Source organism: Fonsecaea multimorphosa (genome assembly GCF_000836435.1).
Source record: "Fonsecaea multimorphosa CBS 102226 unplaced genomic scaffold supercont1.45, whole genome shotgun sequence".
NCBI lineage: Eukaryota > Fungi > Ascomycota > Eurotiomycetes > Chaetothyriales > Herpotrichiellaceae > Fonsecaea > Fonsecaea multimorphosa.
This window is the reverse complement of record NW_015971679.1, coordinates 90,397-113,350: the sequence shown is the minus strand read 5'-3', so window position 1 is coordinate 113,350 and position 22,954 is coordinate 90,397. Positions and strand designations below refer to the sequence as shown.

Genomic DNA, 22,954 nt, shown 5'->3' with positions numbered 1-22,954 from the left:
AGAGGGTACTAATGTATAGTGCCTGTCTGGCCCTTCTGTGACCGCCACGAAATCCCAGCCGATCAACGACGTGGTCGGCCTTGCAGGAGACGGTGAAATGAATCCCTTCCTCGCCATTTGCTCTCCGGTCATACAGCCTGTAGAAACGGTGTATAAAGGTACGAACATCGCCCGTTGGGTATCCGAGTGCCTATTCTACCTCCCAGACGAGGTATCAGAGAAACCCCCCCTCTCCCCATCCCTTTCCCCTTCATTGCCTGTCATTTCAATCAACTTGATCCCAGAGAATGGTCTGCCTCTCGGAGACATCCAAAATGCCTGCGCTCGTACTTTTGCTCGCCCTGAGCTCGGCGACAACGGTTCATACAGCACCCTCTTCCCCCAGAGCAGCAGCACCCAAATACTCGATCTCGTGGTCCAACTGCACCGAAATCAACCTGCCGAACCTCCAATGTGGAACCATGCAAGTGCCGCTGGGCTGGTCTCAGCCCGACGGCGCGCAGATCAGCCTCTTCATGACCAAGATCAAATCAACCTCGACCACCAGTCCTGGAAAAAGTCTGCTCTGGAATCCCGGCGGTCCCGGAGTCACGGCGAGCACAACTTGTCAATTGATCGGAGCCGGCCAGCTCGCGTACTTCAGTCCTGCCCTGTACGAGCACTTCGACATCATTTGTCCGGACCCTCGAGGCGTGGGCCAGAGCACGCCCGTGAAGTGTGACCCGGCGATATACAATCAGATGCCACAACTCTTTGTCGACGACGCCACGTCGTTCCAGAAACTGGCCGACTGGAATCATGCGTTTGGGAACAGCTGTCTCAACATGACGGGGAATCTGCTCCGACACGTCGACACCACCTCGGCCGCACATGACCTGGAGGCCATCCGGCTGGCCCTCAACCAAGGCAATATGAATTGGTTCGGTAATTCGTACGGCTCACAGCTGGGAGCCGCGTACGCGGAGCTCTACCCCCGAAATGTTCGAGCGCTGGTGCTGGACGGGGTGGTCGATCACAGCCTCTTGGAGACCGTGGCCTTATCGACCCTCGCCACGACATATGAAGCCGAACTCAACCGCTGGTTCCAATGGTGTCAAGCAAACACGTCGTGCGCCCTCCACGGCCAGGAGAACATCCCGCAATTGTTCGACAACCTCATCGCCCAAGCAAACAGGGCTCCGATTCCAGCCCCGGGCTGCTCGAACGCATCAGGCACCGCGTCCGCAGGCACCTGCCAGCCCAGTGTGACGGGATACGACATGATCTTCAACGCGCAAGGAGCCTACCTGTCTGACCCGCGTCTAACGGGCTGGGTGACTTTCGGCGTCGGGCTCAACCAATCCCTGTCCGGCAACGCGACGTTACTCTCCAACGCCGTGCAGACCAGCGTCTCTAACGACGCCTTCTCCGGCATCGCCATCGGCTGCCTAGACTGGATCGCCAGCCACAGTCTGTTCCCCGAACACCAGGCACTGCAGCAGCTCGGCTCGGTGGTGGCACCGCATACGCTCGGCGCGAATCAATTCTTCCAGTACAGCAGCTGGTGCTTCAACTGGCCGGTTGCCATCGCCAATCCTCCACACTCGTTGAACACCTCGCAAGTGGCGCAGCTGCCGCCTGAGTCGGTCTTGCTTGTCAACGCCGAATACGACCCTGAGACTTCGTACGTGTGGGCGCAGGGGTTGAAAGATCAGCTGACAACTTCTGGCCGAGATGGGGACGATAAGGCGGTGGTATTGACGAGAAGAGGCGATGGACACACCAGCTACGCCATACAGGGCCAAGCTGCCAGGACCATGGATGCGTTCTGGATGAACAGGACTGTGCCGGGCAACGGGACTGTGGTTGACTCTTGAAGCCACGTCAAGTAGGATGCTGGTCTCGCGATATTGGACGCTGCTCGTTCGCGGTAAAAGGTCCATACGTACCGAGTACCCTTCAAGTGACCATCAAAAGCACCATGTCTTAGTCTGCAAGAGTCAAGGATATCCAATGCAATCCATTCCTGAGAGATTTACAGTCATTCACGTCTGCTTGCCTATGTCTTCTTTCGGAAAAGAGTTGATATACAAATGACCGGATTCTTGGGTCCGAAAGTCTAGTTCAAGCAACTCCGTCACCTGCCTCTTCATAGTCACACCTTTAATCTCAATATCCTTTCGTCGTCCGGTCGTCCGGCCGTCCGTCGCTGCTCCGAAAAGTCTCCAACTGGTAAGGGGAAAAAGAGTTGCTCTCTCTGGCGCCTTGGAAGGTCCTCCGCACATGGTTCATGAGTACAGGGAAGTGATGCATGCGACCTGCATAGAAGCCGCTCTGCTGAAAGACAGCGAAGAAGAACTGAGGACCCCAGTCGCCGAGAACTCCGTCGTCTTTGGCTGGCGCCGGATCGGGCAAGAGGATTTGCTCATCTCGAAAAGGTGAAATGTGGAATTCGAAAGTCAATCGCACTTTTAGCTGGAAGTGTGGAATTGGCAAACTCTTTGCCAAATTCTGATCGAAGAAATAATCGGTAGAGCCGTCCCCCTCCTGATAACGCCGGTGGTATATGCAAGTCGTGGGCAAATCGAAGCTGTAACGAGAAAACGCCATAGCCATGCTCATGATCATCATATGAGACCGCACATCCGAAGATTCTCTTGGATGATGATATCTGGAACTGTCAGAACATGTACAATTTTGGTATCATGAATGAGTGCTCACCGTTGACCGCTCCCATCACGAATCTTATCTGTGTGGTGTCTGTGGCGCAGGTGAAGTGCGTGTAAATCTGCTTAGTCTCTGCTTGGTTGAGCGACACGAATCGGTTCAGGATATAGTCACAAGCAGCGGCATAATCAGGACCACCTGAGCATCAAATATCAGCAAATGAATGTTCCAGCATGCCCGGTTGCACCAACCTTCGTAATCAGGGAAGTAGTTCTGCATCGGGCTCACAGGCAGCTTCTCCTTGAATCTGTCGATTTTGTTGAGAAACAGGATGATGCTAGTCTTGATGAACCACCGGGAGTTGCAAATGCTGTCGAACAGTGTGAGCGCCTCTTGCATTCTGTTGACAGTCTCGTCTTCAAAGAGCAGCTGATCATATTCTGAAATGGCGACCAAGAAGAGAATGGTGGTGACGTTCTCGAAGCAGTGGATCCATTTCTTTCGCTCAGATCGTTGTCCACCAACGTCAAACATGCGGTACGTGAGGTCCTGGATGATGAAGGTGGTCTCGGTAATACCGGTTGTTTTGACTCGAGATCGGAGGACATCTTGGTCGTTGGGAAGGTAGTCGTGGGCGGCGATACGATCAATGGAATCGAAATAGCTGGCGAACAGAGTCAGCAGAGAAGATTGCAGGGATTGGGGACCGAAGACTCACTATCGTGCCGAATCGTTCAACTGATACTCTCTCGATCGTTTGAAGCATTCCTGAACGCCAGCATCCTGCCACAGAGCCTTGATAGCCGCGCCCACTTCGGGTGGCAGGCTGTCCCCTTCTATCTGTGGTGGCTGCATGAAGATTGTCTGGACATGGTATTCGGCTCGTTGGTCATCCAGAGGCAGCTCGAGGGACTCCATCGCCTCCAATATGACACGCATGGACTGGACGGTGTTGGAGTAGATGATCTCTTTGAATGATTCGCGTTCGTCACGCGAATAGCCGCCTTCGTGGATGAGTTTCATCTGCTTTAGAATTGTGGACTTGCCAGATTCACCGGCGCCTGAAGTGCGGTTAGATCAAAGCTGAGCCCATGATGGGAGTTGGCGTACCAAGTAAGAGCATTTTGATCTCGTTGCGCTGGGCCATCTTGTCCCTCTTGAGCTGGTTGTCGATTTCATCGTTTCTTGCCTTCCCGGCGGTATCTTCCTTGCTTGCACCGCACCCCATGTTTGCCAATCTCTAAGAGTCTGGGAGTGGGAGGGAAAGGGTTGAATTCGAGCGTCTTGGGGGGGACGACTGATATCCAACTCGGTTAGTCAACGGCCTTTGCCCAAACAATGCGAGGGACAATGCGCATCTGAGAACCTCCTCCAAAAGTGTACAGAAGAAGAGTTTATGCGCGTCACGTCCTCGGACAACTCACCTCCGTTTCAAGCTCAGAGAGGCTTGTCAAAATGAAGGGCTGGTGACACGAACGTGACGGAGGCTGTGAAGTGAGGAGTTGAGAGTGGTAGGTAGGAGGTCGAAGGTGATCAGCGCAGGCGAAGACAGGACAGGGAAGAATGGGCGTCGATCAATGAGCTGGGCGGCGGCGGGTGGAAGTCAGGCTCAACGATGTCGCTGGGCAAAGCCGGGCAGGAAAGTATGCGCTTCGAGAGTCAATCTCGAACGAAAGAGGCCCTCTCCCAGCGGATAAGGTTCCTACAGGGCGCAGACAGGGCAAAGAATAAATGACAATATTGTACAAAGGGGGAGGCAGATTGAGACTCGAGAGAAAATGATGGTGGTCGGGGTGAAGATGAATCGAAGTGGATGAATTGGAAAAACGGGGATGAAATGGAGGACGATCAATCAGGTTGAAGGAGTGAAAAGGCTAGCGCAGTTTGGACTGCAATCAATGAGGATGGACGAACAAGCGAAGCAGGGAAACCGTAGGTTGGAAAGACGCAGCAGCTAGGGTGGTAGATACCTACTAGGTAGGTGGGTAGGGGTCGAGGGGGGCGCACGGGGGTTTGGAACAGCCGCCAGCAAGGGAGTCGAGGAAGGACACCCAGGTATCGGACAACTGCATCACCCCCAAGAGCGAAGGCGCAATCCTTTGGGCTCCCCGGGGACCCTTTTTGGGGGGTTGCTTGACCTCTGCAGTCGTTTGCCGCCTACAAGCTGGTTGGCTCCTGAGGCCTACTGGAGCCCCCGGTTTGAAGGCTTCTACAAGGACTCGTCCATCGTCCGGGCTTGAGTTGATGTTAGTGGCGGCCACTAGTAGCGGTGGCTACCCACCGGGAGCCCATTGGGTGCCCGCTAGTGTCTTGTCCGTCTCCAGTCCCCATTGACAGTCCCAGAAGAGAAAGGAGAAAAGAGTTTTTGCAGACGGGTCGTGAGGTTGGTGGCTTGCCTTTCATCGAATCCAGCTACGAGTAATTAACTCCAGTCCCAGTGTTTGACTACTATCTGCTCCTGCGGCGGAAGCAATGGCCTTTGCCAGAGTTAACTTTGTGTCGTTTCCACCATGTACTGCAGCCTGCGTCGATCAAGGTTCGATGATCAAGGGCGCTGGGTGCGCATCATCGAGCACGGAAGAGAGCCATTTGGCTGATTATCATCGCTGGCTGTTGGCAGGCCACCTTGTCCCGTCTCGCCTACCTACCTACTCAGGGGCACCCAAGGGGGCATCGAGGGTATCTCTTCATCTCGTCTCTGAGCATGTCTCTTCTAATGCCCTCAGGTCCATCACTAGATCAGCCCGAAGTCGCGCTGCTGTCGTGTCAAGCACTTTGTCCTAACCCACTACTGAGGCCAACTGTCATTGGGGACTCCAACCCTCGCCCACCGCTGTTCTCGACCTCTCCCACTGGCTACCCACTGACTTCCACCCCCTCCTCGACCCTGGCCAAGTTGGTTTTGACCGACACAGGGATCACCCACTTAGTTACACCCGCCCAGACCACTTTCGGAGATCCGTCGTCTTGCTGGCGCAGGGGCCGCCTCCGAGCGTCGGGGTTGTTTACGAGTAGCAGGCACGCTATTATTTGCAGATGAAGAATTCTCTGTATTATCGCGGAGACTGCCTCAATAATGCCAGGAGAGTGGGTTACAAAAAGCTATTACCCTTGTCGGTGCCAGGGCATTTCGCTTGCTCAGCTTGGCCTGAATTAACGTCTGCTCTACCGAGCACTCGTATCACCAGTCACCCCTTTGTTCATCGCTTCGGGTCATAGCGCCCTTCTCAAGCAATCTAGTGCGTTCCATAAAAGCCCTGGAAATTGCGACTTTCTGGCCCTTTGCTCAACAGAGATCCGCTCTTGCAAGTCAATTGACAGAAAGACGAGGTGGTTTTGTGTTTCCATGCAGATGCTCTCCTATCAGGTGATGGCCCCCTTCAAGCCTGCGAGGATTCCCCCGGGCTTGCTGAAACTTTATCTTCGACACAGATCTCTCAAAATTCAGGTACGGGGCACGGAAGTTGTCCCGCTACAACTGCTAAATGCCGCCAACTCAAGCCAGCCGCGTACCTGGATAATTCATCCAGCACGTAAAGTTCATCCAGAAACCTGATTTCCCCCCTAAAAGTCCGTATTGCTATCTCATGCCTGCTCATGCGGCGCAACGGAGTCGATTGTCTGGAATCCCGTACCCAGACAATCAGTCAAGGTGTCGAAGCTAAATCCTGCAAGCCAGGTCCCAGATTTACGGAAAAAGGGACGAGGCCACCACCAGCGGAGCGGTCGATCTGGGCCTGGTGCCGAATACTACGTACATAATTTCATGCACAAGTCAAGAGACATTTTGCGGTCCTTGTTTCACATGTCTGCTGCGGCTCTCTTATTGTTGAGATGTCAGAAATTTCTTCCTCACTGGACAACAAGTACGAGGTACTCGATGCCGCGTACGTACAAGAACCTCAAGCACTCGCAAAGTGAGAGTTTTTGTGGACCTGGGAGGTTGGACGCTTTTGACAATCATGGTGGACCTTCCCACAGGCTTCCCCTCTGAGGAAGTTCAGAAGGCGCTCTGCGGCCCTGCCTCTGCGATTCCAACCACTCTAGATGGGTGTCAGAGACCATTATTCGTCCACCGCTTTAGCGTTGCTTTGTGTTGTGCGTTGGCGATCAGGTGCCACAACGCATTTTCCCGGTAGCATCATCAAATCATACACAGCGCCGCTCCCGCAGCCTCCGGACTCGGCGCCCCTTTGCTCCATCACTTTCACCTTCTCATTGCTCGACCCCACCCTTTTGCCCTTTCCTTATCCGTCAAGACTTTCCAACTTTGAGGAAGAGCTTTCATCGGATTTGGAGACTAGCGTCTCTCTGGAGTCTCAATACGGTTGAGAGGAAACACCTCAGTCAGAAAGGGCACTCAAGGATCGACACCTTGCCCTATCAGTTGGACACTGTGGTTGCTTCTCATCTGTCGGTTGCCAACCAACCTCGAACACCGCAATCAGCCCTACGGGCAGTGACGGCGGTCGCCTGAGTCGCAACCAAATAGACCTGCAAAACTTGTTTCTCTGGACGGTCGCTACTTGATACTGGCAACCTGTGCATTATGCTGCAGATTCCGAAACCACCAGAGTATCACGTACAAGTTTTACGGGCTTTGTTCGAGACGGGCAAGATGTGCCGCAAGCCCCGGACACCCAGCGTCGGCCTGTCGTTCTCCCCATGCAATAAAGTGGGTATACTTTGCTTTTACGCTCCGCCAGGAAACCTCCGTCACATAGATCACCGACAAATTTGGGTACAAAACCTAGATATCGAGTCAAGAACAGTAGGTGCATCCAGGACTCGCTGCTCTGGATGGGGTCCTCTTTCAAGTTTATTGTTTTCCGCCCGCTCCTTGGACTCCGCTCTTGCATACCGGCGCACCAACTGCAGGTGAGCCGTTGGTATACCTATGTCAACGCTAGAAGAGGTCGTGTGCAGGGCTTTTGCCGACACTGTTCAGACGACGCCAAATCACTCGGTTCCCACGTAGAGGCGACGCGGCCAGAGAACAGACTTACCGTCTTATTCCATCCACTATACCAAGCGGCCCAGAACGTGCAACATGCGATGGATGCCTCTATCAACAAACATTCCATACACAGCTCTCGTTAACATATCTGCAGCTTACCAGCGCACCTGTTTCACGCGGTGCCGTCCTGTCCACCTCCGTCGTCCCAAATCTGAGGCGCTTGCCAATCCCTTTCTGGGAAGGATTTGAGCCCCACTTCAGCCTCGCAAGGCTGCGACCTCATGTGGGGTAGTATGCATTGCCCAATTTGAAGTGGTTGCTACCAAGATCATGAGTCGAGGGTAAGTGCTTCCTCGGTGGACATATTGAGTACGCAGTGTTGCTCCTATCGATCAACAGCTTGTGTCGACGGTCGGTTGCCGCTCAAGGGTTGCACTTCCTCTTGTCTAGCTCAAGTCTTTTGCAAAGGACCACGATTTCTGAACCCAGGAGGATACTCCGATCGCTCTTCAAGCCAGATGTCATCATTATTAGTCTGTGGCTCGACGGAGGAGGACCGTAGTCGGGACTCACTGGCAGAATTGTTCCGTTGCGACCATTTGTCTGGCGGCATCACGGCATGGAACACCATCCATGGAGTCTGTGAGGTTAATTTTGAGACTCGGCATCTGTCTTTCAAAGGAGAGTCCTTGACATTTGCAAGCATCGTACGCAGTGTGCATGGAACTGAAACTCCAGGATCTCGTGTCCAAGATATGCCTCTCTTCATAAAGGAGAGTATCTTACAGCCAACGTTCAGCAGGCGTCTTTGCTTTTCTCCGCATCAGGCCTACAAGGCCAAGACATCGTGGATATCCTCGAGTCTCCGCTCCAACGTCGACTCCAACCCATCAGCTCCCGCGATAAACCCACTCAGCTCGTCCCTTTCTCACCACTGGCTTTCCTTTCTCCCTCACTTCCCCAAGTTTTGCTCAGGCTCCCCTCCGCAATAGCCCCACGATTGCATCCACAAAGGGCTTGGACCCTGTGCCAGACAAATATACCAAGACCTTGGGTCTGCGGATCAGGTGGCCTTGGTGGCATTCGTGGGAAATGACGGTCCCTCGCCGCTTGAGATTCTAGCTCTCGAAAGCGAGTTCCTTCCCACATCTCTTCTCCCGTTGACAGGGCAAGCAACGGATTGTATCCGTCATGGCACTAATCGGCACTTCGACCATAATATTTCCCAAACTCGACAAAGAGAATGCGGCCGCAAAGAGAAAACATGTCTGCAGCGTCTGTTCCAGGGCCTTCAAGCGAAGCGAACACTGCATTCGCCATCAAAGAGGCCGTAAGCCACACTCCTTGACTGATCGCGCCTAGAAGCTTTAGAAAAACACTTACAAGTCTTCAGATACTCAGGAGAAGCCTTTTGGCTGCAGGGTGTGTCGAAGGAGATATAGTCGAAGGTATTTCTTCAAAAGACTCATCAACGGTGACGTCTATTGATTACGTTTCCATTTAGAGACCTTTTGGTTCGCCATGAAAGAACCCTGCACACCCCGGAACAGGTGGCAGACGCCATCGAGAAACAACGTTCCAATGTTCCGACAACTGAAGACATTCCCTCAGGTCCGCAGTCCCAAGTCCTGGTTGGATGATACTAACCTAGAGATCAGCAGAGGAAGCCACATCAAAGCCGTCGATATCCAGAGACAAAGGGAAAGACGAAGTTGCAGCGTTTCGAAAAGACTTGCCCTCAGCCCTTTCAAGTCAGCCACCTAGTCGACCTAGAGGCTCTGTATCCACAGCTTCCAAAACAAACGGTAAACCCTACACAAGGTCGAATGTCGTCCAGTCACCGAGTTCCCGAGTGCCCCGAGGTCGGAAGCTTGCAAACCAGGTCGGTAATGCAGCTGAAGCATTGCTGTCTTCAAACTTCAGCGTAGATTCCGCTGTCGCTCAAGAACCGCAGCATTCTACGGGACTTCACTTGGCAGAGTTTAGTGTCGAGGTTTCCGATCTCGAGAAGATGCGAACATTCCCGAGCTCGGTGCCTCTCCCGGACCTTGATGGCGACTTGGAATTCCTCGACTTCTTCGATCCCTTTCTGGGCTTACCTCCAAAGCAACTTGAAGCCTTCGCGATGCCACCTCTCAGCGGCAACACGGATGGCTGGTCACCACTAGAGAATTTTTCAGGTTCGAGCCAGGCTTCGATGCAGGATTACGGTTTCCAGCAGAATCATATTTCACCCGCGCACGCGACACCGTCAGTTGACGATTCGAACCAATCATGGGAAACGGCCAGTCATGCGAATTCGCGCTCTAAAGAATCCTCCGGCCTGTGGGACGAGACTCCAGCCCAGGTTTTCACGACAAACCGTCCTGGCTTTGAGGGGTATTCAGGCTTTCCGATCCCGCAAACGAAGTACTCAAGGCCTCCGGCGCTTGTTTTTACCGAATCAATGCGGACTCATCTCTTGAAGGACTTGTCGAATAGACTCTCTGCCGAAAACTTGAACAATTTCCGATTGCCCAGTGCAGCCGCACTCCAAAAATGTATCCGAACCTACGTTGACGCCTTCCACGTCCACCTGCCCATCTTTCATCTCCAGACCATGGATTTCGAAACCACGCCATCACCACTTACTCTCGCCATATGCGCCATCGGCGCTCTTTATCGGTTAGAAAGAAAGATTGCTGCCTCCTTGTACTTGAAAGCAGACCAGGCCCTGGCAGCCGCCGTTGTCGACCGAGGTGAGCATCTCCACAAGAAGCCACGGTTGCTGGAGGAGTGGATTCAGCCGCGACCTCAATCACCGAAATCAACCCCGGAATCTCTATGGAAGAGTCAAACTCGACTGCTGCTTGCAATGCTCAGCTGCTTCAGCGGCGACACGGAAGTCATTTCGAAGGCTATCATACGTCTCGGCGATTTCCTCGTGGTAAGCTCACAGATTCAGCCAAGGCAGATCAATTATTGATAACTTCCTAGGACTTTCGTGATTTAGCACCGACTGTCAAGCCGCGCAAAAACAGAGATAAATCGTTGAGTTGGCGGGAGTGGATCGAAAGGGAGAGTGTTAAGAGGTAAGTATGGAAGCTTGGGGGGACGTACCGCTCACTAATAGTAACATTGATATATAGGTTATTGTACGGCCAAATAATGTTCGGCAATTTGGTCACCATGACCTACGGGATCCCCCCCGGCTATTCCCTGGTTTCAGATGGTTTTATCGAGATGCCGTGCGACCAATCTTTGTGGGATGCACTCACAGAAGAGCAGTGGCACGCAGCTGCGACGCGAAAAGGACAGAGCTCCTCACTCAACGTCAAGGAAGCTGTATCGATGGTCATGAACGGAAATTCAACCAAGACAGTGCCGCAAGAATGCTGGGAGTGGTCACCATTCGCAATTAGCGTGGTGATTAACGTAATTTCAATTCATATTTGGCATATCACCCAAGGATCATACTTCTTCGGCGAGTTCTCCAGTCCCGGACAGCCTGGCGACACACAGAAATCTCAGACTCTTGCGCAAACAGAGGCTGCCCTTTCTAGGTGCAGAGCCTTGATTACCCAAGCCAGCTCCGATGCAGACTATCCCTGGACAGAGGCCGAAACGCCCTTGTTGTTCAATTGTCTGGCTCTGTTGCGGGTCAGTTATTGTCGGGCATTTACAGGACATAGCGCCGCCGATTCAATGGTGCTGCTCAAGGAAAGCCAGGAAGAATTCATGGCTTCAATTGAGGACTTTGTGGCAATGCCGCAGAACCGAGGCCATCTCGTTGCAAGGGCGGTAGGCCGGGCATTCGAAGGCATGCTGATTCCGTATAAAGCGGGAACAATGCTTATCAAGAAGACTGCTGCCTTGACCTGGGCGATCGGACACGCTTTGGCAGGGTGGGAAGCAGGTAAGTTTAAACCGACAATCGACATGTCTATTTGGCTTAATGCTGGCACTGACTCCTGGTTACAGCATTATTGGTCACCAAATGGGTGCATGCAATTGAAGTTGAGACCCGGTCAGGTCCTGATTGTCAGTCGATCAGCGAGCTCGAGACCCAGACCATGCAAGCCATCAGAAACCTGCTCTCGGAATTAGAGGATGGGCTCGATAATGAAACCGGTTCTTCTCTGGCGGCTAAGCTGGCACGCTACTGGGCCGGTTTCTACGACGATACTTGGGTATGGGGATTGACACCACGGATGGGATACATCCTGCGCGAGTTGGCAAATTATTATGAGAGCAAATTGGGGGCTTCTTGATCTGGTACTACCGCTAATGTGACGGATGCCACAGATATTAGGATTGCCATAGGACAGCCAATCCATCAGGGGAAGCAACTTACGGGCAGACGTCTCGTTGTGCTTCCTTGGTCCTATTTGTGCGGAGTAGTCTGTACACCGTCCTTGGTGTTAGACGTGCAGGTGGTGAACTTCCGGCTCGCCGGATCGGGTATTCCTAGATGACTAAGCCCCCAGCCATTTTAGTTTCTCCGACCCCGAGATCGAAGCTTGGGGGGATTGGCTTCCACCCACTGGCACCCAGCCTGCCACTCGCCTAACTGCTAACCGAACCGAACACATTACCTGGTACTTGCGTAGCGAGAGATCAGATCTACCCGATTGATATTGCCGCAGTTTGTGCTTGAAGACCTTCGTGATTTTGGTGGTGACATCTCTTCCCAAAGCCAGCTGGAGTCACTTTTACGCATCTCTTATCCTGATTTCATCTGCGCAGTTCGCATTTCTCCCCTGTACACCACTGCCCAAAAGACCAAACGGCGAATTGCAGTGAAGATGTCGTATGAAATGTCAACAAAGCACGCAACCCGAGTAGGGGCCAGACGTAGGTGAACCTTGCCCAGCTTGCTAGGCTGTGGTTATTCCCCGATTTGCAGAGTCTGACTGACTGACTGATACGCCGTCGGTGTGTAGCGTTCAATCACAGTCAGTCCCAAGCTGCCGAAGAAGAGTACGACCGGCTACGGAATCTTGCCCGCCAGGAAGCCTCCAAACGCGCCACTGCTTTCCAGCGGTCCCAAGAAGCGTATGCAAACGGTGATGGCGCGGCCGCGCATGCGCTCTCGCAGGAGGGCAAGGAACACGGCGCCAAAATGGAGATGTACAACAAGCAGGCCGCCGAATTCATTTTCCGGGAAAACAACGCTGATGGGCGAGTCGCCGCCGACACGATTGATCTTCACGGACTGTATGTGGAAGAGGCAGAAGAGATCCTGGAACAGAGAATCCGATATGCTCAGAGTCAAGGCCAGACACATCTCCACGTCGTGGTCGGGAAAGGCAACCACTCTCCCGACCATATCCAGAAACTGAAACCTCGGGTCGAACAAACCTGTCGGGACCTAGGCTTGCAATACCACACTGAGGCGAACGAAGGCAGGATATACATCAAGCTAGACGGCAGCCCTGTGGAGATGCAACATGTGAGCAACTGGCAAGGCTACCAGACATATCCAGATTATCAGCAACAACCTTGGCATCCTCAACAAGCTCAACAATCGCAACCTTACCCTGCTCAAGGGCAGGGGCAATATGACGGAGAGGAGAAGGTTAACCAAGGACTTCTGTCCCGACTCATCAACAAACTCTTGCGCATGTTGTGTGGTTGACGGCCTGACCATCATGTATGTTCTGTTCTCTACAAATTGGACAGTGTCGTGCTCCTGCTCTAGAGAAGAGCAGAGGGACAACTTGAAGACATGACCGAAGATGTTGGGAGGTCATCTTGAACTCCTACTCCTGCTGTGCCTCACTTTGAAAACCACGAGCGCGCAACCTGATACATCTCAACTTGCTCTGAAGCCCTCTCAACTTCTACTGACCCGGCGACTCACCTTTTTGCGTTCTTATTCCTTGGACGCCTCTATTGCGCTCTGCGGTCGTATACGCTGGTCATTCGGCTTGTGGGGAACCTGGTAGAAGCTCTATAATAGCGACGCTATCTAGGAGCAAGGAGGGCATGTCTGTAGAATGGGGAAAGAGAGAGTATCTCCTTCACTCTCCCATTGTATGTTTTCTTGCCCCATTTGTGTCTCGGAAGACGAGGCTGACCCACCTCACATTAGAGCTCGTCGCTACCATCAAAAGAGTGGCAATGCTTGTGCCAATAGCGAATTCTCAGCGCGACACGACTACCCAATTGTCGATGACTCCGCAGCATGGAAAGGTTGTCACTTCATCAGAAAAGAAGTGAAGGCGCCCGATCAGGATTTGCGTGGCAGCTGTGAAACTCAGACTCCTATGGTATAAAAGAGCGCTTTACCCGTGTCTCCGACTTTCTGCCTTTCTCGAATTTCCCATGAGGCTCGCAAGAAGTCCAAGTGTGACCCAGGGACAGGCCGCTGAACTTCCGCGATCGACCCATCTAGTCGCCTTATGTCGTCGATAATGAAGAGGAGAAAGATAAAGAAGTCGAAGCGGATTTTGAAGTATGGTCCCTCTTTCTACAGATTCCGAGACCCAACGGCTTGCCTCCTGTGTTATCGACCTCGCAACACCTACCGTCTGTATTCTCCAGCTGTTCTCCGTCTGGTGTCTGGTCGTTTACAACGTTTCTTGAGAAGCCTTGACCAGCTCCTGGAACCTCCCCGCCTCGGTCTCCTCGATGCTCTTGAAACCCATCGCGACTGCCGTGGTGGCCATGATCTCTGCTTCGATTTCTTTGTAACGACCGTTGACGCTGTAGATTGTCTGGGCGTGGCGGGTCGGGTCGGTGACCAAGAGACCGACGCCTAACGCCACCTTTGAAGGCGGTTGCACACCCATTCCGACTTTTTCGAAAGCGGCAATCGGAAGACTGTCAAGGCTTCAGGGTCAACCGTGCATTCGTCTATGCGTCCAAAGAAAACAACAGGCTTGCAGTAGAGAAAGGAATGGACGGGGCATAAAAGATCAAGGGCAGATTCGTGAGTGTGAAGAAGACTGAATTGATTGCTCGCTTACCCGATAATGGTTGTGTCAGTCCAACTCGGCGCAATTGCGTTGATTCGGATCGGACGTTTGGGATAGAAGTGTTCGCGAACCCCTCGAAGAATTCCCACCACACCGTGTTTCGATACAGCTGTCAGGTACATCAGAGGTGGAACACGAGGACTGGGAAATGAGCCTACTGTAGTCTTCATGACCAAAGGGTTGATATCCTGGATACAACGAGGGAGAAGACTTAGCAGGGACTTGCTTATCGGCCCGCGCGAGATTCAGAATGCATATCTTACCTGCGACCGAGGTTGTCATGACCACATTTCCCCCGGCGTCCTGCTTTTGCATGTAGTGAAGAGCCAATGCAACAGTGTTGGCCACGGCCATCAGGTTGATTTCCAAGCACAGCCTCGATGGCTCCACCGGCACCCCATCCTCTCCTATAGCCAAGTCCAGGTAGTCCCCTTTTGGGCCGACTCCAGCGTTGGCAAAGACAATATCGACTCTGCCGTAGTCGTCGATGACCCTTCGAAAGAGACGCGTAAGGTCGGTCCACGAGGTGACATCTGTTTTGGTGTAGAGTGACCCTGGCAGAGTCCTCGGTGGCGGGGAGAGATCAGCCTGAACAACAATGGCACCTTTGGTGCTGAAGAACTCTGAAGTCGCAAATCCAATCCCGGAGGAGCCTCCTGTGGAGGACCAGCCACATTAGCAGGGGAATGTAGTGGACGTCAAGCCTTGGATGGGAGGCTCCTCATACCAGTAATGATGGCAATTTTCTGCTCCAACCCGTGGATGTCATCTTCAGTGATATCGAAGAATCCGGCCATGTTTTGACTTGCCAGCCAGGTCTGGTGGGGTGGTAACAGAGGCTTCTCTGACAGACAGACAACCAGAGAAGGGTAGAGGGAAGGATACTGACTCGTTCAGGAAAGGAGTATTGGTCATATATACCAGACGTCTGGTTACGACCAAAGCTGTCCTTAATCTCCTCGTGGAATAACGGCTCATCTGCCTCCACACACGCATTCATTGGCTAAGTCTTTGTGACATAAACTACTTGTTGAGACACTTCTGGTGGATTTTGTGCGAGCCACTGCCCTCACGCATAGCGTGGGCCTATAATGATTCGAGAACAGTTGCAAAGAGTCGGACAGTGCCGGCCATGCATCAGCCATCTATCTGTGACCTATGTATGAGCCGGGCCTTGGGAGTGGAGCTAAGGAGGCCCACCGGCGAGATGGCAACATCTTGACACTGTCAATGGCGAGAATATTGGATGGGCTAAAGAGTCGACTGTACCTCGTGCGTCTATACCGAATGGTAAGCGCCGTCTGTCAGGATTGGGCCTAGCTTATAGCGCATTGGCAAGGCTCGACATTGGCATCATCAGCTGGCGAGAATGTAATTAAAGACTGGGCCACGCGAGTCCTCATTGGGATCAATCGCGCTTACCACGTAATAATAATGTCTCAAAGATTCCGACTCTCAATTTGGAATCATTCTCTGTTAGCAACTGCTGGTAGATTCCCAGGATGGGCAAACAGCAGGCTCTAGAACGATACAAGGCGACCTCGTCTTCTCAGCGACATATCCCGACTACTCTTGTGTTCCCGCACATTGTCAATGTAGTGAGTGATGACTTCCAACCTCGGCAGTTTTGTGTTTCTGTTGAACCTATAAAGGTGTTGGTGTTGTAAGACAGTTGTAACCAAGCTCCCCTTGAGTGAGACGATCGATGAGAGACAAGATACACATCATTCTTAGCTTCGGAGCCCCTTTCATTTCCCTACTGTTGAGATCTCCTCTTCTTCGAGTGCCATGCCCCCCGCCGACAGCTCCAACGCACCGTGTCTGGTCCAATGCGACGTCATCATTGTCGGAGCCGGCCTTAGTGGCATCTCGGCTCTACATAGACTGCGGAATCTTGGTCTCAAGACCAAGGTTTTTGAGTCTGCGCCCGATTTCGGGGGTGTATGGTACTGGAATCGTTATCCTGGCGCCCGGGTGGATTCAGAAACGCCTTTCTACCAACTCAACATCCCCGAGATCTGGAAGACCTGGAGCTGGTCTTGCCGTTTTCCGGCCCAGGAAGAGTTATTAGACTATGTACACCATTGTGACAAAGTCTTGGGCCTAAGGAAAGATGTCTATTTCAATGCTGAAGTGGTCGCTGCCCAATATCATGAGGCACACGGCATCTGGACCGTCAAGACAGGCGAGGGCCATGTGGCGACCGCAAAGTATCTCATTTTGGCAGTTGGTTTACTTCACAGCAAATATCTCCCCATGTTTCCCGGACTTGACCAGTTTGCTGGGAGCGTTTATCATTCCAGTAACTGGCCCCGAGGCTTTAGTGCAACGGGTAAGAAAGTCGCCATTCTCGGTGCGGGCGCCACAAGCGTCCAGATTGTCCAGGAGCTGGCCAAGACAGCAGACCATATGTCGGTACTTATACGACGGCCTAGCTATTGTCTTCCTATGCGGCAACGGTCGATCGATAAGGAGGAGCAGACTGCTTGGAAAGCTTATTATCCGACGTTATTCGATGCTGGTCGCAAGTCTTACAGTGGTTTTCCAGGCCGATCCCCATCTATCAGCATTTTTGAGGTTGACTCAAGAGAGCGGGAGGCTTATTTCGAAGAGCTTTGGGAGCGTGGTGCCTTTAACTTCCTGATCTGTCAGTATGAAGATGTTATGGTTGATAAGCAAGCCAACAAGCTCGTCTACGATTTCTGGGCTCGCAAAACTCGAGCCCGCATGTCCGATCAAGCAAAGAAGGACCTGATGGCTCCTCTTGAGCCGCCATATTGGTTCGGCACTAAACGTTGCCCCCTCGAGAATGACTATTACGAAATGCTGGACAAGGCTCATGTGGATGTTGTGGACCTCAACCGATCACCCATTACCGAGTTCGTCAACACAGGAGTGTACTTACAAGACGGCCGCAACCTGGAATTTGACACGCTAGTCCTTGCAACCGGCTTCGACAGTTTCACTGGCTCGTAAGTGTTGTGTTGGACACACGCCAGAGGAGATCTAACGCACTTCGGCAGGCTGACCCAGATGGGCCTGAAGAACAAGCACGGAATATACATAAAGGACGTGTGGAAAGACGGAATCTCAACGTACATGGGAGTCTTCTGTCATGGGTTTCCAAATGCCTTCTTTGTGGCCACTGCTCAAGGTACGTGACGGTGTTTACACCTTACCGTTTTCCAGGGCAGTCCTTTCATCCTCGATATCCAGCACTGACTACTCGCATAGCGCCGACCGTGCTTTCCAACGGCCCAACCATCATCGAGACCCAAGTCGACCTGATAGTCGAATCGATCGCCAAGTTAGAGAAAGAGAATGCCAAATCCCTTGAAGCTACCAAATCGGCAGAGGAGCGCTGGTCCGACCTGATATCAGAAATGAACGACCACACGCTGTTCCCTTTGACTGACTCATGGTGGACTGGGGGAAACATTCCCGGCAAGAAAGCCCAGGCCTTGACGTTTATAGGAGGAATCGATCTGTACATCCAAATCTGTCGGACGAATTTGGAGAACTGGATGGGATTCGACGTGGTGAGGAGTTCAGCTCGGTAGAAGCTTTGAAAGGGCGCCGGTATAATAGATTGTTAGCTGAGTGTGTAGACAAGGCCATGGCACCGGGGACAATTGGACCTTTAGCTGTAGTCGAGTACCAAAAAGCTCCACGAATATAGTCACACCGGCGAACAGAGACCGCGCACACTGGAAGACTGATTGATTGATTGATTGTGTCACAGTCAATCACAGTCGCCTATTAAGTGGCAAATATGCGGGTCGCGACTACCAGGAGGCATAACCCTACTTACAATATTAACATCTGTTCCGTATCTATGTGCTTGTCAGGCCCTTCTCGGCCCTTCTCCCCTTCTGTGTGACATACTTTCACTCGTCTGTGCAGGTGTATGGTGGTGTCGTGGGCGCGATCGCCCTGACTCGAGCCACGCCCCCCCGTCCAGTCCTTTGTCCCATAGATTTGTACCTTTATCGCTAAGCTGCCTGTGCCGTTGGCCGACCGGAAACCCCCTCGCCCCCTATTGCCTAGCGAGCCAGATCTTGGCCCTATTAGGCCCTATCAAGGCGCCCCCATGGTCACGTGTATTTCAATCAACAACAACCCGGCACGAACCTTCGCACCCCCTCCTTTGATATCTACTTCACTTCCCTCTCCCTGGTACATAAAAGAAGTCGAGGCAACACTTACACTCCTCTGGACTTGGGGTTGCACAACGAGATTGCAATCACTACACCCCTACCACAATCCCAACAAACCAAAGCTTTACAACCCATGGGGAGGAATAGGGAGTCGATTGCAAGTTCGCCCCAAGCGGCAATCTTGAAGCCTCGGCGTTCTCGAACTAAGACTGGCTGTCTTTGCTGTCGACTCCGTCGCAAAAAGTGTGACGAGACAACACCTGTGTGTCGAAATTGTGTCAGAAACAAACTAATATGCTCATGGCCGCCGAGTGCCACCCAGGGATCCTCTCAACGTCGTTCTAATCTCGGCTGGCGCGCTAGCCTTCGAGAGGGGACCCTGGAGTTGCGCACCAAGCGGAGTCCTGAACGGGAATTCAAAGCTCTACGACCATCTTCCTCACAGTCCCGGGGTGCTTCCTTCACGTGGGAGCCTGCCATCATCAACACGATCGAGTCTCAAGCCCTGTTACGGCACTTTTTGGAGCAGACGGCGGCCAAGCTCGTCGCCCGAGAACCTCATGACAACCCTCTTCTCACCTGTATCCTGCCCTGGGCATGCTCGGAAACCATCATCATAGATGCCATGATAGCTCTGAGCGGTGCCGATATTGGCCACAAGGTACAAAACTTGGCGTTAAGGAGCGCCACCATTGACCACTATTTGGCGGTCACGCGAAAACTGAAGCACGCACTGACGAACTGGGACCCGAGTGAGGCCCAGAACACGCTGCGACTGTTGAGTGTCACCGTCTTTCTGTGTCAGTACGAAGTAAGTCGTCTTGGCTGACTGCTGCTGCTGGTGTCCCCTTTCTGGCCAATGTCTTCTGAATCACGCGGCATGCAGACTAATAGCCATCTCGACAGGCTCTTACTTGCAATGGTCGGAGCGTTGCATACTACCACCTTCGTGCCAGCCGAGAATTCATCAAAACCATCTTTGCTGCTGGCGTAGGCAGTCTCTCCGCACAGGAATTCGAGATCTTTGGTTTCCTCTTGGAATACTATGTTTACTTGGCGATTGTGTGTAACGTCACCATCGGTGGTAACCAGAACACCGAGGTGATCACCACGGACTGGTTCGTGCAGACGCTACAGCATCTTCAGGCCTATCCGACTTTTGGCAGTCTGCTCGGGAGCTGCTGGGAGCTCTATGAGCTTATCCCCGTTATCCAGTTCCTCCCGAAGTTGGAGGACGAGCCGTGGATTGAAACGTACTCCTCCTTGGAGGAAAGAATCCTGAACTGGCCGCCCACTCCGCCGACAAAACCAGAAGGCCCCCTCCAAGCCCGGGCATTGACGGCGGTAGGCCGGATTTATCAGCTTGCCCTTTTGGCTTTCCTGTACTCGGCGTGTTACGTCAAATATCGGAACAAAGAGGACTTTTGCAAGAGAATGGCACCCATCATCGTCGAATTCCGGCATCTCTGTGGTCACACATGCGCCTCACCATTGCAAACCACGCTGCTATGGCCCCTGATGGTCATCGGTTCGTGTCTGACCTCATCAGAGGACCAGCAAGAAATGTGTGCTGGTCTGTCCAGGTCAAGGTTTGACTGGGCTATCACGCATCGAGCTTTGGAAATCCTGAAGATGACTTGGGAACTGCACAAAGATGACATATTTGGGCCTTTCGCCTTGGGGACTGTGGTGAAAAGCCATGACTTTTGCGTGAGCTGACATGCATCTCATATCGGACTTTGTGACTTGCGTTGACAACGAAGTCCTTCTTCATACGTAGTCCTCGGGCGGTATCTCATGCCTGATGGGGTCAATTCCGAGTATTAATGCTCTATCTCAAGAGATTCTACACCCTTTTCTCTCTCTATTCGGGGCTGATTTCAGCCGGGCCTCTTATGGGACGCTACTCAGCGGCATCGAAAACGACATTGCGGTGACAGCTTCACCAGGATCCTGATTTCCATTGTATCACTGCTGAGTCTAAAGCTTGTGGAAGGGACTAAACCAACTTTTAATCGAAACCTCCTGATGGCCGAGCGAGACTAGCCACCACTTCCCCAGAGCCTCGTTGACCTGATCGCAGGGCGCCTTCCATGTATCCTTTCCATCCCACCGATGTTTCTGTCCCAACGAAATGAATGTTGTGGAAAGGCTTCCGGAGGTCGGCTCCCACAGTGCTGAGATCGTTGAGCCCGTACACAGTGCACGGCGCCCCGAGGAAATACTGCTGCTTGGACCATTCGAACTCGATGACGTTGACGGGCTCAGGAACTCGGCCTCCCACGCTCTCGAAGGTTGCACAGAATTGGGTCCAGACGGCTTTTTCTCGTGCCATCTTCGATAGCTGGGACCAGGCTTGTCCTGGCCCTCCGGCCAAGAAACAGGTGATGGACCACACCTGATCCGCTTCGATGCTGGTATCCCTCGTTAACGAAACGGGACCAATACTAGACTGAAGGATGCCCGAGAATCCTTGGTGACGCCACCACGGCTCGTCCCACACAAAGATGACCTTGCTGAAGTAGCCTAGAATAGAATTCTCCGCCAACGCAAGCTTCCCGGCTGGAAGAGGTGGTGTGAATGTTATCGAAGGATATAAAGTCGTCGGTACCGAAACCACCACCTTCTTGCTCCTGAAAACAGCACCCGTGCTCGATCGCACTGTACACCCAGACGGCGACTGCTCGACTGCCGTGACGGGAGTTGCAAGGTGCAATGAGCCTGGTTGCAGCTCTTGCGCCAGGTTGATCGCGATGGATTGCGTCCCTACAGCAACGCCCAACATGATTAGATGCGGAAATAGAATCGGGATCCGAGACAGTGTAAAAACCAAACCAACGCAATTTCACTCACCTGTTCTGCACCGGATATACTGTCCGCCCTCTTTCAAGTCTGAAGTGATATTGACCAACCCGGTTGCGCTCTTGATGTAGTCGATCATATAGAGTGTGCTGACTTGATCGGCTTCCACGCCGAGCAGTGCGCGGGTGAGTTGGTCTGCTATATTGATGGATGCCGGGAAACCGAGTTCCTTCTCGCAGTATTCTTTAAAGCTTACGCCGTCGAGGTCTTTGGCGCCCGGACTTGCCCAAGGGTCCTCAAGTCTGTGCGATTCGGAGAGCCGAGACCATCCGGGAAGGAGTTTTTCAAGGGCGGCTTTGGCACCTTGGCTCGTCTTCATAGAGTGGAATCAGCACGTTTGCTCGTGGAAGAAGAATTGATGGAGAAGATTGGGGAAAAGCAGGGATTGGTTTTCCATCCACGCACCGACGGTTCGCCATAGGCAGCAGCAGTGATTTTGCCGTCCATGTCCTGATACAGACTCTTCCCCTCGGCCCTCTGAAATTCGCCCTTCAGATGATACCTCTTGAACAGTTTGTACACCTCGGCTTGACTGGTGTCGTTGATCCACGCGGCGCCGAGGTCGTTGACGCCCACCCGACCAGGGACTGACTGGACACTGAGCGTCTTGCCTCCGACTCGGTCCATGGCCTCGACCACCAGGCAAGATAATCCCGCAGCCTGGATGCCGCGGGCGGCCTCCAGCCCGCTCAAGCCGGCGCCCACGACGATGACATCGGCGACGTTGGCAGCTGTTGCGGAATCTTGATGCACGGCTGCCATTGCATCGACCTCGAAAAGGTGTTCGGGCGAAGCCAGTGCCGGGACCGGGATCAGCGTGGACGGCGGAAGCCTGTGCAGGCCGCCGAACATGGCCTTCAATGCGTCCCCGACCGCCGCAAGCTTACTGGCCTCGTAGTTCACAATGTAGTAATTGAGCTTGGTGACCTGCGTGGGCGAAGCTCCTGCGGCAGCAAGACACGCTCCAAGATTGGCAAACGCCTGCGCGACCTGCTTGTCGTAGGAAGCATCCACGGCTCCTGAAGAGCCTTGTCCGACCTGTCCGGCGATGGTCACTATTCTGGAAGGGGGCTCGGCCGTGCTGATATGCGAGTAGCCCTGTGGATGACAGATGCTGGGCGGATTGGTATAAGTTGGTGTACTGGCCATTGCTGCTGCGGTTCTGGAGTATTCAATATGAAGAGGTGCGTATTGACCAAGTAGGTTCTCTTTTTTCTTTTCTACGAAGTACCCCAACGGGCTTCAAGTAGGATGGGTTACTGGACATCAACATTATATACGAAAAGATGCTCTATCTCCTTTCCCAGCTCCCGATATCAGGCCATGTCACTTGATTCACACCTCGGCATGGCGGATCTCATCGTGTCTCTGTC

The 22,954-nt window shown here is 52.9% G+C and overlaps 8 protein-coding genes across 8 annotated transcripts; 4 read left to right on the top strand and 4 right to left on the bottom strand.

The window, feature by feature from the left end:
- Nucleotides 1–314: 314 nt before the first annotated feature.
- On the top strand, nt 315–1,856 carry Z520_11957 (uncharacterized protein; the record flags this gene model as incomplete). Its single annotated transcript, XM_016782444.1, has 1 exon — nt 315–1,856. The coding sequence occupies one exon, from the start codon at nt 315–317 to the stop codon at nt 1,854–1,856; it is 1,542 nt and encodes a 513-aa protein (XP_016626472.1).
- A 750-nt stretch (nt 1,857–2,606) lies between these two features.
- Nucleotides 2,607–3,874, bottom strand: Z520_11956 (guanine nucleotide-binding protein subunit alpha; the record flags this gene model as incomplete). Its single annotated transcript, XM_016782443.1, has 5 exons — nt 2,607–2,650; nt 2,701–2,844; nt 2,898–3,310; nt 3,365–3,707; nt 3,757–3,874. 5 exons carry the CDS (start codon nt 3,872–3,874, stop codon nt 2,607–2,609), a joined length of 1,062 nt encoding a protein of 353 aa, XP_016626471.1.
- Nucleotides 3,875–8,867: 4,993 nt separating this feature from the next.
- Nucleotides 8,868–11,853, top strand: Z520_11955 (uncharacterized protein; the record flags this gene model as incomplete). Its single annotated transcript, XM_016782442.1, has 7 exons — nt 8,868–8,933; nt 8,997–9,025; nt 9,108–9,214; nt 9,265–10,529; nt 10,580–10,674; nt 10,732–11,498; nt 11,564–11,853. 7 exons carry the CDS (start codon nt 8,868–8,870, stop codon nt 11,851–11,853), a joined length of 2,619 nt encoding a protein of 872 aa, XP_016626470.1.
- Nucleotides 11,854–12,387: 534 nt separating this feature from the next.
- Z520_11954 (uncharacterized protein) lies at nt 12,388–13,220 on the top strand (the record flags this gene model as incomplete). The annotated part of the gene is made up of 2 exons (XM_016782441.1): nt 12,388–12,436; nt 12,526–13,220. 2 exons carry the CDS (start codon nt 12,388–12,390, stop codon nt 13,218–13,220), a joined length of 744 nt encoding a protein of 247 aa, XP_016626469.1.
- A 934-nt stretch (nt 13,221–14,154) lies between these two features.
- Nucleotides 14,155–14,376, bottom strand: Z520_11953 (uncharacterized protein; the record flags this gene model as incomplete). Its single annotated transcript, XM_016782440.1, has 1 exon — nt 14,155–14,376. The coding sequence occupies one exon, from the start codon at nt 14,374–14,376 to the stop codon at nt 14,155–14,157; it is 222 nt and encodes a 73-aa protein (XP_016626468.1).
- A 173-nt stretch (nt 14,377–14,549) lies between these two features.
- Z520_11952 (uncharacterized protein) lies at nt 14,550–15,359 on the bottom strand (the record flags this gene model as incomplete). Its single annotated transcript, XM_016782439.1, has 3 exons — nt 14,550–14,671; nt 14,721–15,218; nt 15,290–15,359. The coding sequence occupies 3 exons, from the start codon at nt 15,357–15,359 to the stop codon at nt 14,550–14,552; spliced, it is 690 nt and encodes a 229-aa protein (XP_016626467.1).
- Nucleotides 15,360–16,350: 991 nt separating this feature from the next.
- Nucleotides 16,351–20,438, top strand: Z520_11951 (uncharacterized protein; the record flags this gene model as incomplete). The annotated part of the gene is made up of 5 exons (XM_016782438.1): nt 16,351–17,534; nt 17,586–17,716; nt 17,797–18,101; nt 19,042–19,530; nt 19,626–20,438. The coding sequence occupies 5 exons, from the start codon at nt 16,351–16,353 to the stop codon at nt 20,436–20,438; spliced, it is 2,922 nt and encodes a 973-aa protein (XP_016626466.1).
- A 292-nt stretch (nt 20,439–20,730) lies between these two features.
- Nucleotides 20,731–22,730, bottom strand: Z520_11950 (uncharacterized protein; the record flags this gene model as incomplete). The annotated part of the gene is made up of 3 exons (XM_016782437.1): nt 20,731–21,485; nt 21,573–21,894; nt 21,987–22,730. 3 exons carry the CDS (start codon nt 22,728–22,730, stop codon nt 20,731–20,733), a joined length of 1,821 nt encoding a protein of 606 aa, XP_016626465.1.
- Nucleotides 22,731–22,954: the final 224 nt, after the last annotated feature.